Source organism: Convolutriloba macropyga, chromosome 8, assembly GCF_964194025.1.
Source record: "Convolutriloba macropyga chromosome 8, txConMacr16.3, whole genome shotgun sequence".
NCBI classification, from domain to species: domain Eukaryota; kingdom Metazoa; phylum Xenacoelomorpha; order Acoela; family Convolutidae; genus Convolutriloba; species Convolutriloba macropyga.
Genome location: NC_134475.1, coordinates 3,603,235 through 3,622,645, shown reverse-complemented (window position 1 = coordinate 3,622,645; position 19,411 = coordinate 3,603,235). Strand labels below are relative to the sequence as shown.

General features: G+C 36.2%; 2 protein-coding genes across 5 annotated transcripts in view; one reads left to right on the top strand and one right to left on the bottom strand.

Moving 5' to 3' along the window:
* Nucleotides 1-19,411, bottom strand: part of LOC142344396 (small ribosomal subunit protein eS19S-like) — a 416,658-nt gene that overhangs the window by 373,629 nt on the left and 23,618 nt on the right. The gene's annotated exons all lie outside the window — the stretch shown is intronic.
* LOC142344395 (uncharacterized) overlaps nt 1-19,411 on the top strand; it is a 54,681-nt gene that overhangs the window by 14,390 nt on the left and 20,880 nt on the right. For 2 of the 4 annotated variants that reach the window (XM_075396002.1, XM_075396005.1), the window contains exon 5: nt 2,479-2,573. In XM_075396002.1, the coding sequence (XP_075252117.1) occupies nt 2,479-2,561 (83 nt within the window). In that variant the 3' untranslated portion in view covers nt 2,562-2,573. Of the gene's footprint in view, nt 1-2,478; nt 2,574-4,129; nt 4,186-17,300; nt 17,366-19,411 lie in introns of those variants that run through there. The other 2 variants (XM_075396006.1, XM_075396004.1) reach the window with 2 other exon arrangements.

Genomic DNA, 19,411 nt, shown 5'->3' with positions numbered 1-19,411 from the left:
GTAACTTGAATAATATGCTGGAGAAATTTACCTGCACAAAGTCCCCCAAGTTTGACTACCTAAATACTGCTCAGGTAAACTAACTGCAATTTTTGGTATTGTTTCTATTGGATAAATTTTAAGCAGAAAATTTCTAGAAAAAAATAACTTTGAAATAAAATAATTTGCAAATCATCTTTTTAGACTGGATAAACGTTCTTGTGAAGCTTTTATGTGATTTTTCCAAGCAAAAGAATGAAAAGTGAAGCCTCTTAAATTCGTAAAATTATTTTTCTTCTTCGACAGTTTTAAATTTAAACTGTTATTCAAATTATTAAAAATACTGTTGGAAACAATTTTAAAGCTTCTTTTAATTTGTAAACCAAATAGAAAAAATTTTGTGATCGCGGACTGAAGATGCAACTAAACCGAGAACACCATGAGTGCCAAGATCACATTGCTTTCTTGAAAACTTTCACTGGTCAAATAGAAACTTCTAATTTTTGTAATACGAAAAAGAAGAAGAACAATTCCTACTAAAATCATTAGAAACATCGGCAAGTGTACTGTTTTATTGCTATTCTCTTACCTTGCGTTTGTTGACATTGGGCCAATAATTTTTATTGACAATGTTTTTTATTGTTAATATTCTTTTTTTGTGAAGGTAAATTACTTGAATAGTTATGGTAAATTGTGCAGTCAATTTTCCTTAATGTTGGCCTGTGCAAGTGAATTGCAAGTAGGTTATGCTGGCGGACTAACTCATTTTTTCAGTTCATTTTACCTGAAATTGCAGGTACGTTAAGGTACCGTTCATGACCGCCAAAATACGTGCACAATTCCTTGAAATTTACGAATTTTTAAGTTATTTTACCTGCACATTTGTTATAGTTTCGTGGTTGAACTCGCTTTCCTTTTTTGGCAACTTTTGACTATTCTTGCACATCTGAGGGTTATATTTCAATACTTATCCCCTAAGTTCTCCCTAAATTTTTTCAATTCAATCAAGCATCAGCTTTCTAGCTCCACGCTTTTGCATTTTTGTACGGATATCTGCCATGTACTCCCAGGGGAGACAGAAGCTGTTTTGATAAGCTTTTAAAGTTCCTGTTTTTTAATCCAATTTTAAGTTTCTTTCCTCTCACTGTTTTCGAAAGCTCAAAACAGCTTTATTAGATGTTTGTAAATTTTCCAAAGCAAATTGCTCTTTCTCTTCCTTTTGCGAGATTTTTTCGCGTTTTTCATGAAATCTTTTTTATTGTTTCAAACATACCGTTCACCGCAATAAGGTTGTGCAAAATGAAAAAAGACAAATTGATATTTATTAAAACGCATTAGCTAATATTCTTAACTCTTTTTTGTATGCTATCGTGTTTTATCAATAATGTGGATGCTCGCTTGAACAACGATCGGAGAACAAGTTTTTGAACAAGTTTTTTTCTGTAACTTGAACTTAGCTAGGAGGTATGTAAAACAATAGCACACATTTTGACTTGTTCAAAACTTGTTCAAAACTTGTTCAAAAACTTGTTCTCCGATCGTTGTTCAAGCGAGCATTATTTCAAACATACCGTTCACCGCAATAAGGTTGTGCAAAATGAAAAAAGACAAATTGATGTATATTAAAACGCATTAGCTAATATTCTTAAATCTTTTTTGTATGCTATCGTGTTTTATCAATAATGTGGATGCTCGCTTGAACAACGATCGGAGAACAAGTTTTTGAACAAGTTTTTTTCTGTAACTTGAACTTAGCTCGAATGTATGTAAAACAATAGCGCACATTTTGACGTGCAGTGCAAATTCATTGTGATCTATTGAGACTAAGAGAGTTTTATTTGGGTCAATTTTCTCAGGTTGAGGTCCTCGTTTATGGTAAACAAGCAACCCGGGTCGAGAAAAGTTATGTAAGAAATGCGCTGAAATGCGCTGAAATAAGCTGAAATTTTGCAAGAAACGCGCTGAAAACCACTGAGTTTTCAAAAATTAGCTAGCACTGAAAATTCAGCGCTCAGTGCATTTTATAAGAAAAATTTAATCGTTATATATTGAAAGTTAAAAGATTCGAAATTAAGGAATCGGTGTCAAAAAGCGTTTAAATCCAGTAAATAATTTTAAGAAATGCGCTGAAATTCAAATACATTTCTTACAAATTTTCAGCGCATTTCAACGCAAAATTATGTAAGATTTTTGCGCTGAAAAACTTGAAAAATCAGCGCCTTTCAGCTCTTTTCAGCTCAATTCAGCGCATTCAACTCTTTTCTTAGATAATTTTAGCATATTCAGCGCACTTCATACAAAATAATGCGCTGAAACGGCGCTGACATCTCGACCCGGGAAAAATTTTGTCATAGGCGAGCTAAAGTCTGCAGCATAAACTTTTTTAACCATTTTTTGCACCAAAAGCCTCCGCCACACAAACTGGAGTTACACAAAACGATTATTATGGTTCAATATATTACTTCATTTGAGTGTCTAAGCTATTTAAAATTATTTTACGAGCTCCCTTTACTGTCCAAGACAAGAAAAATTGCGAGAAATTGTCAACCTCTTATGTTCGAAAATATGGAGGAGCACTCTGAACAGTCAACCAGGTAAATATTACCAGATTTACAAAAACTTCTGTAAAAATGGGATCAGTTGTGCAAATATTGACCTCTGAACTATTCGTTTGTTATTTCCCTCCAGTTCAGTCGGTTGTGTTTTTTTTGCAACCCTCCTAACCTCCGCCTCCATTTCATTGAAATTTGTAAAAATTGTAATTATGTCGCATAAAGACGAAACAATCATGTTCGGAAAACCCCAAAGCATGCAATTGTGGACAAATTCTTTGTGTAATATTCTATTATTTCGCACTTTGACATTTATACTTTGCCCGCCGGTTATGAAACTATAGGTTAGCTTTTAATTCTATGACTTTCTCGATTTTTGAGCAAGCAAAGAAGTGTTTGAACTTTAAGTTAATTAGGAAACATAGCTGGCAGATTGCCAGAAAATAGCCGCAATAGATTCGTTGATCGGAAGTCTAAAAAAAACAGTGAAAAAGACAGACCAAAAAAATTTGTCTTTTCATTGAGGGCTGATCTGTTATATTTTGATTAAAAAATTGTATAAGTTATTGCTGCCTCTATTAGCTGCCCTCTAATAACCTTCATTTAGAGTGACACACACCCATTTGACCTTATCTCTTTGAATAAAAGTAAATAAGAGTCAATTTCAAAGTGAGGAAGTCATTTTTGAGAGTGAGGTAAGTCAAGTGTGACCAAAAATTTAATCACGCGCATGAACAAAAAACTCGCTCCACTAAGAGCGAAAAATGACGTCACACATGCAATTCAGTTGAAATTGCATGAACGAATGAACAAAAAGTGGCTGTGACGTCATATGGTCGTAACAAAAATCATGACGACGAATTAAAAAAACATAGCAGGACAAGTCCTGACGTACAATTCAAAGAATTTTCATTGACTAAACAGAAAACCTAGACCTAGAATAGACTATGAGTGAATTGAGAAAACCATTTTTAAAAAATCAGATCAAAAAATAAGAAAAAAAACAAAAAATCAATGTCAAAATGCCGCATGTGAAGAAAAAAACCACTAGCGAGAAATGAAAATTCTATTCAAACAAAAAACTAGGCCTAGAATGAGCTGTGAATGGACTGGGAAAACCATTTAGAAAAAAATCCGATCCAAAAAATCGAAAAAACAGTAAAAATCAGAGTGAAATTGCCGCATGTGAACAAAAAACCACTACCGAGAAACCGAATTTTTGTTCAAACACCATTTTCTCACTCTACTTTAAAATTAGAGCGAAAAAAATTCACGCCGCAAAACCACTCGCTTTTTCGCTCCATTTCCTGTTTCGGCGTGATCAAAATCACTATTCCAATTTGACTTCAAAAATCATGAAAATGTGTGAACAGATCTTAAAAAAAAACACAGCGCCCCAATACAATTCAAATTCTTTGAATTGTAAAAAACCAAGAGAAGGCCAATAATATCCCCAGCTATCGCTGTGCGGCTATTAAACAAAATTACGAACATCTGAGCGATTTCAGTAATTCCGTGTTTCATTTGCGTTGAAACTTTTTGGGCTTTATTATACTATCGTAAATTGTAGATAACTATTATGTAGTATATAATTGTAGCAAAAATGGCGAGGTGAATCATGCGAATGGAATTCTGCCGAAGAATATGAGCGGGGAGAAAGAAGTATCGATTAAATTAAGCATCCAAAATTAACTTTCTAGCCTAAGTAAAATTCAAACACCTTATGTAATGTCTCAAAGACATTAAAAAAGATAACAAATCTATCTTATCTTGTAGGATTATGGTTATCTGTGAGATCATGCGAGAAGTAATGGCTGTTCCTGAAGGGTTTTACTTGATCTGACAAATCTGATCGTTTTTACGCCACAGTATGCGATTAGTTTTATATTTGATGAAGTTGTTGTGTTAGATCATATTCAAAACGAGCGATACTCTAAGAAGAAGAATTTTTTTAAATACACGGTCAACCTCATTTGTCAAGATTTGCCTAAAGTTTGATCATAATAAGACTTGCCCCATAGGTAATAGCTCGTAGTATCTCTTACGACTGAAATTTTAGTAATAGAACTCTGCTTGAAGCCACTGAGAACTTCTGGCATTTATCAAAAACTGCGAGGTATTAAGTAAAAGTTTCGAAGTGAATTCGGCAGAGTGCATAAGACACGAAACGCGCACGTTTTTAAAAGACGAAAGTCAGTTGAAGTCAATATCTGGTTAAGTAGCAAGTTCTGGCATTTTAAATTCGGCACTGCAGACTTTCGGTATTTTAAAATGTGTGCGTGAGGCATTTCAGTTCTATAGTCTGTCCCATAAAGTTGAAACAAGCGAACGTTCGAAAAACGCCAAAAACGTGCAATTGAGCATCAATGTGCTCATTTGAATGGCAATGTTTTCCTCATTAAGTTTTCATTCACCAGTTTTTCTACATGTTTTTAACTTTGACCTTTGAACTCTAACATGTGGCATTTGAAACTTTTGCTTATTTCAATTTTATAGGACGCGCTATACTATAGTTCAGAGGGGAAGGCGTTGAGAAACAGGCATTAAATATGGGAAAATTTGGTGAAAAAATTTGTTACATAGGGCCTTAAACGAAGGACATCTTGTTCAATTGAACAGTGATTAAGACCTGAAAAAACAACAAGTACACTTGAAGTAAAATTTGCAGGCAATGGTTAAATCAAAGCAAGTAAACGTCTCGAATAGAAAAACGTCTATGACTTTCCTAGGCTTTAAAACGCCTTATCATCTTCAATTTTACTCTCTTCAAACCAATGAGATAGTTTACCGACATTCGTGTTCGAATCAAAAATTGTTCATCTTGTTTCCTGGACTTGATTCGCAGAGGTTTTCAGTGCTGAACCAGCACATTTCAAGAGTGAAAATTTATTCAGTTCTGAAACATTGTATATCCAGAATACTTTAAGTTTCTTTATGTGCAGTTCTTCTTCATTATGATTATATTGACGTCATAGACTTCCCCAAGGCTAAACTTATCTTTTATAGTCTGAAAAACCCAAAACCCAAAATTTTGGTCTGAGCAGAGTAATGTCATACTTTTGTAGCATTTAACTAGTAATTACAATAGAAGCATACACACTATTTATATTTAAGCTGGTTTGTAGGCAATTACCACAAAGCCCATTTAGTATGGTGACTACGAGCCTCTATGCAAATTAATTGTTACAACTACCCACGCGGAAGTTCGAATTGCATTTAAAGCAAACCTTGCTGGCGGGTGTTAAGCTGAATATATTATTTTTCATGAGGTAAATTTTACTCAAAATTCAGACTGGTCAATGTAAATAGTGACATGAACAGAGTACTGGCCATCCTAAAACCGGAATGTCTTTAGACTGTTTCAGCGCTGATTTGCTCTGTCATCAACCTCCGGGTTGGTTTCCTATATTTGTCTGATCATGAAAAGACCAAATTCGGCAGCACGCGTTTAAACAATGATTAAATCAACATGAAAATATAAAGCAAATTTCGAGTTCATTTTTTTGAATAACAAACCCGGGTTCATATATACTCTAATAAGATATTCGTAGCAGTCCAGAAATTTGAGAGCAATTCCGTAGAAGAACAGGGCATTAAAACTTTTGAAGTTCGCGTAACGTAAAGACTGATGGCCGTCAGGAATAAAAGCCGTAATCAAGTGTCGAAAGTAGCAAAACTCGAGACAAAGAGCAATTTTTTCAAAATGCAAAAAGGAACATTTTGCGTTAAACACTTGCGCAAGTCAATTTGGTTCGCATCCGATAAAATCAAGCTATCTCATGTGAGATTGTGGCCTGCGTGAACTACCAATCACTCTATAACAGCGAATTGTCTGCGGATAAAATTGAATTAATTGTGTGGTACATATCTCAGAACCATTCCCTTTATTTTAGTTTTGATTTTTCTTGTCTATCTTTATTCCCTTTTAAACTAAATTCGTGATTTTGCTTTTCTTTTTCATTTCCTGTTGTTTCTTTATTTGGCGCCCCTAAACCCATTCTTTTCAACATCAAAATTGATCACGTGATGTTTCAGAATCTTTTCCGTTGCTAGTAAAATTGTTAGGTGCTAGTCAATTTGTTAAGTGAAATAATAACGTTCACAATTCTGTTCAAACTCTTAAATCTGTAGCAAATTCTTTTTTTCAAATTAGTTCATTAATTCATTTGGTCTCTCTTAATCTTCATTCTTAGACTCAAAAGCAGAAAAAATAATTTGCTAAAATCTATATAATTTGCTCCGCATTTCACTCCATGCTTCCATCGCTAAAACATCCAAAGTTCGGAGCAAACAAATTCAAAATGGCACCCGGGTCGAGGATTTTGGGTAAATTTTTGTAAGAAATGCCGTGAATGCGGTGAATTTTTGTAAGAAATGCGGTGATTACGATGATTTCAGTAAAAATGATTTCACCAGATTTCACCGCATTTCTTACAAAAACTCACCGGATCGATATTTGTGGCAAAACAATGTAAGAAATGCGGTGAAAGCGGTGAATGCGGTGAAAAAAATAATTTACCACATTTCACCGCATTTCTTATAAAAATTCATCCCGAAATTTACCGCATTTCTTACAGAAATTCACCGCATATGATTTCCAAAGTTTACTCAATCTGATTTAAATTCACATGAAATTTCTAAGATGTAAGTGACAGTTGGCGCAGTGGACTAGGGAGTGGAAGGCATGCAGGAGGTCAGAGGTTGGAACCCGTGTGGTGACGATTCTTTTTTGTAAGAATACTGAGAACGCGATGAAAATGATTAATTCACCGCGATTCACCGCATTCACCGCAAAAAGATGAAAGAAATACGCGGTGAAATTTTTTTTACCGCATTTCACCGCATTTCTTACGAAAATTCACCACGAAACCTCGAACCGGGCATGACGCAATCGGCAACGATCAGTCGTAGCGGCCATTTTGGCAAAACCCAATTATCGATTGAACCATTTTGGGAGGGAAGAGCCACTGGGAAAGTATTTTGTTAATAGCAAAAAAGGAAGTGTCGCGTAAAAGCTGAGATGATGAAAGAAATCCAACTGATTAGTAGACTTGGCGAATCCAACAACCATACAGTCCGATCCATATTTCCTTAAAAATTTACAGCAATAAGCTAGAAAAGTCGTTCTTCAGTTACAACCGAAAGTAAAAATAGAACTTGAAAAACTGCTTAAGAAGTCCACATCGACAAGCTGTCAAGTTTGTCAGACTTAATTTTCACATCGAAAAATGTAATTACTGTGAACAAAATCAAGCGAGAGTGTCTGCACTGAATTCTTAAGTTCTAAACTTGTCAATGCATATAAATAAACATCAATTGCTATTTATGAACTTGATACTACAAACAATTTTGAATGAAATAACTCAAATGCACCGCAAGCAACCGACTTTTTTGTCGCTCGAGATTGCCTTCCAATTAGACTAGACATCTCCTAATGCTTTCTTGATGACATAATAATTTTTGCTAACGGAAATTATGATGATGACCTCAGTCTTGTTAAAAAACCTCTCAAAAAACCAGACAAAGCAAATTTGCCATTAAATTTGGAATGCCACTTCACGAAAACTGAAACTGAGGGGTTTGAACATATGTTTATTCAGTCAGGATTAATGCCTTTAATCTATAAAACGATGCAATATAACTACTGAAAACACCGGAAAGTCTAGAACTCAGATCTTTTATGGGCTTTGTTCAACATCTTGTTAAGTTTTTTTCAAGTTGTTTGCCATGAGTGTCATCCTCATAGACCACTTCCGAAGAAAACACATTGGGCTGCAACGAAGAATATAGCAATTAAATTAAAGCAAAAAAACTATTAAAGCTTAAAAAACTGAAAGAAAGATTTTCAACCCTGATTTTGGAACTAAAATTAGCTCTGATGCATCCTGGCAAAGACTTGAAGTGGCAGAGGATTAACTCAAATCTGATTGTTGGCTAACCGTTGCAATTGCATCGAATTTTCTCATCCCGGTAGAGGAACGATATAGTTCAAATTAGTTCGATTTATTAGGCGTCGTTTGGTCTTTTGAATTTTCTAACTACCTTTTTTACGGGAAAGCAATCCAAGTTATCAGCAATCATTGCCACGTTTTGTCAGTAATGCGAGAGCATCGATTTAATAAATCCCTTTACAATAGCAATTTAACAAGATAGATCGTCCGCTTTCTACCGTTCAATTTTATAATTGATTATCTGACAGGCTAAAAAACTTGAGTAGTTCGTTACACTTCGCACGAAATCAATCAAGCTGTCATACAGATTTGCAATCTGTAATCTGGGTTGATTCGCAGTGCCGAATTATTCAATTACTGTTTCAGATTAATTGATTGATTCGCGGGGCGAGTTCACTATTAATTTTGCAGCTGAACGATTCAATATTCTGAATACAGAATATGCGTAGATTTGGCGGAGCGGAATTCAGTTCTATTATTAAACCAGTATTTCGCTTAGCGAAATAGGACTCAAAAATGTTTGATTCAATTTAATGCTTTGGGGGAGCAAAATCTAGTTTAAGTGAAAGACATTTAATTTGAATTAAGAAAATGAGCAGAATGAAATGAAATTAAAATAACTAAAATTGATCAACAATTTGATCGCGACAATTGAATTCCAATTGCGGCAACTCAAGATCACGAGACAACATGAAGAACATGAACAGACAAAGTTATCAGGCACAGGATATAAACAAATTGTAAAACGTGAAAACTCAAGATTTGATCTTCAAACAAGAACTCAAATTATGACTAAATTAAATGGCGAAGAAAATGAACTAATTTAAATTTAACTACATAACTTGATTTGCTTTACCGAATCATTAGCCCCAGAATGAAATGTACTACTGTAACACATTTCCCCCTTGACAAAATAAATGACGAAGTTATCTATCATAAAATTAATAACATATGTACTAGTTACAATAATTACTACTATAATGTTTTCAGTTCAGAAAGTTTTAGTTAGCAGTTTAATGTTTGGCGAGTTTTAATCACTGTCACTCTCATAAAATCTTTCCGCCACGCCGACCGTCATTGATGCCTCTGGTTCCTCGTAGTTAGGCCAAATATAGTACTGTGTGGGGTAAGACTGTGCAAGGGAGCATGGACCGACTGTAAAGTCTGTTTCGTCGTGCTGACTTTGAGTTTCGGCCATCTCTATGGTAGTTGAAATGATTGGCCTATTTTGGATCTGTGTTTGCCTAATAATTTGTCTCCTTTTGTTTCGCGAGGGTGCACTGGAACTTGAAGCTGTGGATGGGCAATTTTGTACAGACGCAATTGATTCGTCTGATGCAGTTATTGAAGGCATTGAACGTTGTCTTTAGGGCGGTTTCAGTGCCGCTGAAGCCTTGGTAGCAGCTTTTTGTTTTGGTCTACTAGGGGGCTCCGCGATTTCAATGGATGACGACGGCATTCTCATTGGCACCGCGAAATTACTTGTTACTTCTGCTGGTGGCTTTGGTGGCGCTGTTATAACTGTTTGTTTTGGTTTAGTGGGCATTCGTACTCGAAGAGCTCGAGATACATTTGAATGTATCGAGGAGACCGCAGTTGTATCGTCTGCGATTTTCCGGTGTTTCATTCGTTTGCCTCCTAATTTCTTTCTGGACTCTTTTGCATAATGACTAATAAGATCTTCAGTAATCTTCGGTCGTCGATTCACATACACTTGTAATTCCGTCTGGCGTTCGGCTTTTGTGCCAAATTTAGCCAAATTTGAATTACGAATGGTCAAATCATTTTTCCGGGCTCCTTTATCACTGATGTAAATTTATCTGTCTTCACCACCGAAGAACCGGGTGCTAACACAGCATATAGCCCATCCAGGCTTTTCTTGGAGCGTTTCGTTCTTGGTCTCTTTTTGGCGAGCTTAAATTCTAGGGAGGCTTCAATTCGTGGTGCCGACAGTCCGACTTCTGGATGAGGGATCTTTCTGAATTCTTTGTTTGGGTTCTCATTTTTCCGTTTTCCTGCGTCCTTGCTCAATCTATCTCTGTTTAATTCGAGTTCTGTGTCACTCCTTTCCTCGTTGTCCCAGTTTTCTTCGGAAATTAGTTCCTCCCATCTGACTGTCTCCAAATCTATATTTTTATTTAATATATATATATATATATATATATATATATATATATATATAAATATATTTACATGTCAGACTACTTGGGTCAGGTGCGGTCGATATATTACTTAATGGAGTATTAGCCTTTCTACCAAAAAGTGCTTCAAATGGTGATATATTAATAGTCTTTTGACGGCATATTCGTAGCTGGTAAATTATTGAATTTAATGATGCTTTCACATTAAATTGCTTATGCGCCGCCGTTTTAATACAAGCTAAGCGATTCTTGATTGTTTGAATTAGCCTCTCAACAAAACCAATTGCTCTGTGATCGTGTATTGGCGCTTCAATTAACTGTATATTATTTTGACAACAAAGTGTTTTAATTTGTTGTCCCGTTTGGCATCGAGCTTGATCTAGTCTAATTGAACGGGTTATTCCGTGTAGCAAAACATACTCTTGAAGGAATTTTAAAAAATTATCTGCATTAGCTCTATCAAATACTTCTGCTGTTGGAAATTTTGAAAATCGATCTATGCATGCCAGAAAGTAAAGCTCTTGATTTTTTTCATTATAAATTGGTCCTCCAAAATCAATTTGAATTATTTCATTTGGAACTTTGCATAACTTTAATGGTGCCCACTTATTAGCAGGAATAATAGACTCTAAATTTTTACCAATTTTTACACAGGGATTGCACTTTGCCGTCTTTGCGATTATGTCCCTGTGCATGTACGGCCACCATGCGTGAGTTGCCATATCTGGCATCCCCCCATGTTCCAGGGTGAGTAGCATGTATGGCTTCAACGTAGGCATCTTTGATTGCATGAGGGAGTGCTATCCTGTCGTCGACGCAGACACATCCATTCTTGACCTGAAGGTCTTTCCAGAATGGGTGTATGTACGGCGATATCTGTTTGCAGCGATCTTCATGTTCTGTTGAGATGCAGTCTCGTATCTCCTTTAATATCGCATCCTTGGTGGTGAGACTGGCTGTTAGTGTGCTAGAAAAGATCTTCGAAAGGGCAAAGTTAAACGTATCCAAATAGAGGTCGTCTACTGAGGGTGACGGTACTGTTGTTGTGTCTGTAATAGGAGTCACTGGCGTTGCTGATACCACTGGGGCTGACAATGGTCCTGCCTCGTCCGCAAATCTTACTTTGAAGGGCGTCGATTGCTTGATTTGCAGCAAAGTTTCTTCATCTGAGTTCGAGTGTGACATCATGAAGACTTTTTTAAATTTATGGGCAATTCGTTGAAAATTGTTCAATTGGGATAGCGTCTGGTCGGTAGGGAGAGTTAAGGCAAAAAGCGAATGAGGAAAGTTAGCTGTCTCGATTTGGATATTAGAATTTGAGTTATTTGGTGTTAAATTGTTAATTGAGTTATCACTTTCCGTAATTGAAGAATGTTCTGGATTTCGCGGTGCGAATTCACTGCATAATTTGTTAGTGGAATTTGGAATATTTGAGGTTTGTTTTGTAAGGAGACTTCGCGCTGCGAAATTGACGTAATTTTCCGCATTTATTAAGAAGCGTTTCGCACTGCGTTTAATCACATCCAATTTTGCTACTATAAATTGCTCGTCGTATGCAGATATTTTAAAAGATTTTGTTGCGGGTCGCGAGAGATGTAATCTACTAATCCCACTTTTGAGCCAGGGAGATGATCAATTGTAAAACCGAATGGCAGTAGTTAATCTACCCAACGTGTCAATCGACTATTATAGGATTTGTTAGCTCTATTTTCTCTCATGATTGAAAGAAGAGCCCTATGGTCAGTTTTTACGGTAAATGGTTTGCTGTATAAATAATATTTAAAATGTTCAACGGACCAGACAACACCCAACAGTTCGAGTTCATTAATCCTATATCTGTCCTCCACAGAATTCAAAAATCGCGATGCCAATGACAGAGTGTGCCAACCATTTGGAGTTCGTTGTTCTAATGCACACCCCAAACTTTTACGTGAAACGTCGCATTTTATACGTGTTTCTAAGTCCGGGTTGAAATGCTTATTTTCGGTTGTTTCTGCAATCTTCTCTTTAATTAAGGTGAACTGTTTTTCATGTTTATCCGTCCAAAGAAATTTTGTATTTTTCTTAAGCAAAGATCGAAGTGGGTAACATAATTGCGACAAGTGAGGAATGAATTTTCCTAAGTGATGAACTGAGCCCATAAAGGATCTGAGTTTTTTGAGATTGGAAGGTGCTGATACTTTTCCGATTGCATCTGTTTTATTTGACAATGGGGTTATACCTGTTTTTGGTTAATATTATGTCCGAGCCATTCGATTTTATCTTTTACGAAATGACATTTTGCAAGATTTATTCGGAGATTTTCTTGATCTAACTTTATCAGACATTTTCGTACTAAATCGAGATGTTTTTTTATGCCTCCTCTGCTCACTATTAACATATCGTCAAAAAACATAAAGTATTATCCAGACCTGCAAGATTACTATCGATCGCTTTTTGAAATTCAGCCGGCATATCCGTAAGGCCGTAAAATGCAATTTTAAATTGATATCTGCCGGTCATATCCCCGCTTACGAGGTTGAAGTTCCAATGGCGGGCCGTATCACTGTGTAAATTGAGTTGGCTGTATGCGTACAGCAAATCAAGAGTCGTAAAATAAGCCGTCTCTTGCGGCGCGGTTGACAGTGCTTGAGAAATCTTTTGAATTAGCGAGTCTGTATTCAGCATTTGGTACTTGTTTTTGTGAATAGTTTTTTTCAGGATTTTGGAATCTAATGCTATTTTGATTGATTGATCCTTTTTGACCGTAATGACTACTGGAGAAATAAAAAATTGATCAAAGCAATTAGTGATTTTTTCAATATGTCCTTCGTTTAGCAATTTTTCAAGTTGGATTTTCACTTTTAGTTGGAGATGAATTGGCACTTTTCTTCCTTTTTGATGTGTAACTCGACAATTTTTGTGGAATTTTGAGTTGACTGTGTGATGTTTTGATTTTCCTATTCGGGAGATTAATTCTGGAAATTCCTTTGCAAACGATTTTTTAATTGCACAAGGTGGTTCTATATTATTGATTTCCGTGTTCGGGCAAGGTCTTTGTGATATTGTTATTCCTAATTGATCAAAGAAGTCTCGTCCGAGATTTGGTCAAAAACCATCAGCTACGACCGTGATTTTTGAATTTTCCAATCATTACACCGAACTGGCGTTTTTAAAGTGCCAAGAGTTTCGACAATATCGTTAGAAAAAGACTTTAATTCTAATGGTTTTTTTCTCCAACCCTTGTGATTGTTCACAGTTATACATTATTTCTCTGGCGAGCGACATATTGATAATTGTACAACCGCTACCGGAATCGAGGAGCAAGTGACAATCTGCGTTGCCGATCGTTATCGTCATATTTTTGCAACGCTATTGGCGGTGATCAAACGTTTTCTACAGTCGCAACGTCATCCGACGAATCACAGTCAGAAAGAAATTGTTCATTATAATTATTATAATTTACGTTTCTGTTCATTATAATTAATATAATTTACGTTCCTGGCTTGTATTTTGATCTGTAGTTTTGGCAGTTTCTACATTGTTAATACGATTATTTTGACGTGAATTTCGTGCAGTATTAAGTTTTTTCCGACATACCTTGGCGAAATGTTTGAGCAAACCACAATGATTGCATTTCTTACCCATAACAGGGCAAACCTGGCGATGCGTTGTTGTCCAAGCTTGACCACAACCTCTACATTGACCAACTGCTGCGCGGTTAGCTACTACTCTGCCTGACTGATTTCCACGTACACCCGCGCCGCGAAATCGATTGAATGATTGTATTGCATTCACCGTATTGCCAGTTGCACCGTTATTTGATGATATTCTTTGCTGATTCTGATGGCCCATTTCCATATTGACTGCAATACTAAATGCTCTTTCGGGGTCAACTGTGTCGCGGAGAAGTTCGCGTTGAATACCATCATGCAACATGTTTGTGATGAAAATGACCCTGATGATCACCTCCTCACGATTTTCAAAATCGCAATTTTCCGCCAATTCTTTCATATGCCGTAGAATTGTTCTATTGTTTCACCCTTTTTCTGCTTCCCTGACAAGAATACATACCGATCGAATGTGACATTTTTTGGGCGGATAAAGGCTATCTCCATCATCTCCCAAAATTTGAGTGTAGTCAGGTCATAAAAATTGTCATGATGAAATTTTTGTGTTAGTAAGCGTCTTCCCTATGTACTGATGCTAAGGTACAAAAAAGACACACATTTTTTATCACAAAGATGCCATGGTCGTTCCCCGCATAGTACTACCGCTTCTGTTATCTTTTGACGTTTTAGGTCTCATTGCAACTCAATTGGCTGTTTCGCATCCGACGTTCTCTCTCCGTTTCATGTGTTGCATCTTCAATTGGCATCTCGTACTTTGGTTCAGCTGGCAATCATACCATCGTTGGTTTTGGTTGCAGTAGCGTGTCCAGTGTGATATTCTTCCGCGCGAGAATCGCAAGCTTTAGTTGAATCCGCCATTTCTCCTATCTGATTGGTGGGTCCGACGTTGGGCGCTCCCAAAATGGCTCTATCGACAATGGTGTCTTTCTATATTCACGAGCTGACTGCGCCATGTCATATAGATTCGCAATCTGTAATCTGGGTTGATTCGCGGTGCTGAAGTATTCAATTACTGTTTCAAATTAATTGGTTAATTCACGGGGCGAGTTCACTATTAATTTTGTAGCTGAACGATTCAATATTCTGAATACAGTATATGCGTAGATTTGGCGGAGCGGAATGTAGGTCTATTATTAAACTGATATTTCGCTTAGCGAAATAGGACTCAGAATTGGTTGAAACAATTTAATGCTTTGGCGGAGCAAAATCTAGTTTAAGAGAAAGACAGCTAATTTGAATGAAGAAAATGAGCAGAATGAAATGAAATAAAAATAACTAAAATTGATCAACAATTTGATCACGACAATTGAATTCCAATTGCGGCAACTCAAGATCACGAGACAACAAGAACAACATGAACAGACAAAGTTATCAGGCACAGGATGCAAACAAATTGTAAAACGTGAAAACTCAAGATTTGATCTTCAAACAAGAACTCAAATTATGACTAAATTAAATGGCGAAGAAAATGAACTAAATTAAATTTAACTGCATAACTTGATTTGCTATACCAAATCATTAGCCCCAGATTGAAATGTACTACTGTACCACACAAGCATTTGTCAAAGCTTCTGTAAATGAAGAGCAATTCATCGTTTCTCAAAAGACTCAAATAAAGAAAAAGCTAAATGTTTTCTCTGAATCCGTCCAATTACCCAGCATTTGCTTCGCCAAAACGAGCCTCTGTGGAAGAACGTTTCTTTCACGTGAACAAGTGAAGTAGTTTTGTGGCGCAAAAATACCAGTTGATAAGTATTTATGAAAACAATGAAACGGTCATGAAAGTAATTACCTCAATTACCACGCATTCTAATTATGAACCGCTAAGTAAATCTTTGCGTTCTGTCAAATCTAACTTTATTGAACAGTCATGTTCCAAAAATAATACATCAATGAAATTGCTACCTGTTTAATTAAAGTCCTAATGACGGCAGATTACGTAAAACAATTTTCTGATCAGATCCGCAAAGATAATTCATCCAGAGTGCTTTTTTTGGACGAAAAAGGACCTGTCAGTGCTCTCATTCAGGCAACAGCAAAATAAACTCCCGCCACCAATATATATCTCCAACCCAGTCAACATGGCGATACCAAACTCCATCAGAGAATCCTAGGTGTAAGCGACCCACAGTACCCATCCCGGCGGTTGGGGGAATGACTGACCTAGCTGTAATGCCTATTGGCCCTACAAGAACAGAGACATAGACATCCATTCAAAGGTTGAAATGTGTAACCCCTGCTTTCAAATAGGAAAAAATTGAAACCTATTATTCCGTATTCTAAATAGGAAACATTTATGTTATGAAAACAACAAAATGAAAAAAAAATCAATTTGATTTTGGCGGCCCTGTTTACAATGAGAAAAGTCAAGAGACAAATTTGCTGAGTTGCATTGACAGATACTTTAAATTTCTATCAACTGAGGTCTTTGATCGAGCAGATGCAATCAGTTTTCATAATTATCTTCAAATTTCAGTCCTTTCGCTCTTGTGAGGGGGCTAACTCAAACATAAAGGAGAAAGTTTGTATTTAAGGAAAAGCAGCAAAATCAAATTTTGATTTAAAAACGTCGATAAGCTCTGATGTACATCCGTTGCGTAGTTGTAGACAGAAAATGATTGATATTTCAATCTTTGATATTCTTTTCGGACGTAAAGCAAATTCACCGCTAAGTCCTATTAGCACTGCTCTGGATATGAACAAATTGAGTTACCAACCGATAATAGATAAATTTTGAAAAAGAATCAACCCGCGGGAACCAAATGATCAAGGTTGGAAATTAAGAAAACGGAGAAAGGCGTGAAGAAGAGCTCAAAACAAATAGAATGCTGGTAACAAAAGAAGCAAACAATCGGAAGCAATATGCCCCACAGGGCGAATTATGATTCTTGGTCAGGGATGAAAAACATACATAGGATTGCCAATAGCATGTACAGAGTTCATACTTGAAGCTGCTTGCTACTCGGTAAACCAAGGGCAAATTCTCCAACAGAAATCTTACTAAGTTTTCTACTAAATTCTCGTCCCAGGGTCATAAGTGGAAAAAAACAGGTGTCTGTCTTTAAGGTACTTTAAAAAAAGACGTCACAACAGGCAACTCAGATCTGGACAGACTTGAACCAAAGCTGTAAAAAGAACGGACCTTTTGAGATACATGCCAGCAAAAAACCATTAAAGAATCCAGAAAAATGAGAGAAAAAAATACAGAATCATGCACGAGATGCACGAAAGAGATGTAGGCGGAGCTATTACTCAACGACGCAAGCCTGGAGCTGACGTTAACTGTGCGTCATCAATCCACTCAAATACAGGAGGGGCCCTTTTAGTAAGTCTTCCAACAAAAATCCATCAGTTGAACCAATGGCAAAGCGAGAAGTAGTCCAAGAAAATCACTCCGCAATCAAGTGGTACTTACCGACCCCACAGGTAGGGCCAAAACGTAATCAACCAGCGCCGCTTAAACGACTAAAAAGGCAGAAAGGAAGATCTCCAGATATAATGGAACCCGATTTATTCAATTAATCAACGACAATATGTCCCTCTACCTTCCAATTTGGGTCTTTTCAACACCGTATTGGGAAAGACGTAAACAAATAATTTAAAAAAGAACAGGCTGGACAAGAAAAGTAAAATGGCCTACATACAATTTTACGATTAGTGATAAATTACGAGGTCGGTCCTTGTTCTCCAACATTATCACTCTATTATGAGTTAGCTGCAATGACAGTCAAAAAGGCAGCGGGAACGGTGAATACGGACAGTTGCTTGAACTTACTGGATCTCAAATCTAATATTTATAAATTTATTGATTATTAGAAATATTAACCACGAAAAACTATTAGTAATTTCTTATACAATGATCAATTGAACAAATAGGAAACTTAATACCTTTTGGCCGGAGTGAAATGTGGTACATAAATTGGTTCCTTTATACCTTTAATTTTAGGATTTATTGTTCATATGATGAAACACTAATGTTGGCTAGCAAGGCCCAATTTGCAAAATTAGACAAGCAGGTAATGTGGGCCTAATCATTCCGTCTGATGGTGGAGTAAATTTTGTTATAAAAAAACTTTGCAAGAACTTATTTTTTTCCTTTTTATATTCCGATGCATGTAAGATTTTGAAATACAGAGCCAGATCAAACTTTTTGCTTCAACTGAGCAAGCTACTTAGATATAAATTTATCTTCCCCTTAATTGGCTTAATCTATCTAATTACTTTAATCTAATGCGTCCAAAACACTAATTACTTTAGTTACTGATGATATTGTAAAGGAGCTAATTTAATAAAGCTCTCATACTAGCTTCTAAAAGGATTCTCTTCAAACAGATTATATAAATAAACAAATGGTTAAACGTAAAAAGACAGGAAAAACGATTTTCAAATAGTGGAAAATTCTTTTCTGATTTTCAATAGCAATTTTTGGTGAAGCCTTTTTGATGGCTATTGGACACATCCTTTCGTGTGCCAGTTTCCTAATTTTTGTTATCAAATTATTACCAGCGAAAAAATTTAAAACAAGAGATATAACACCCCAAGTATGCGGTCTGTAATCGACTGCTTGGGGTACTATTTTTTGGAAATTGGAGCCCCTAAGAAAGTGACAATTGGATAATCATTCTTGTGCTCGAAAAACTGCTAGCGTCATGAAAACAAATGTCAGAAAAGAATCAATGGAAAGTGTTCATACTTTTATAGACCAGCCACCAAAAAAGAAAAAGTAGTTCTTTTTTCAAAAAGCAAAACATTATAACAAGCTTGGCTTCCCAGCATACAACGGAAAAAAAACCACCATCAACGGCTGGATATGAAACAGTAACAAATAAAACCTTTTGCGTTACCGGTTGGACTTGAAATTGAGCATTATCATTTAAATTGAACATTGGTAAACAGTAAAAATGAACAAAGAAAAATCTTAAAAATCCTTTTTTGTTAAGCGTCTTAATTAACATCCCGATTTGATTCATTTTGAGTAACTAGCTCAGTTTCAGTAGGGCTAGTGGGAAACTTTTTTGAATTTACCTTGTACCGTAGCGGCACGGGAAATCGCATAACTCTTGGCGTCGTGGAAACCAGGTTTTGATTTTAAAAGTTAGAGTATATTGCATACTAATGATCGCTAATGCACCCAAAATTCGGATTAAGCAAGTTGTGAATAACGATCTGAATAAATT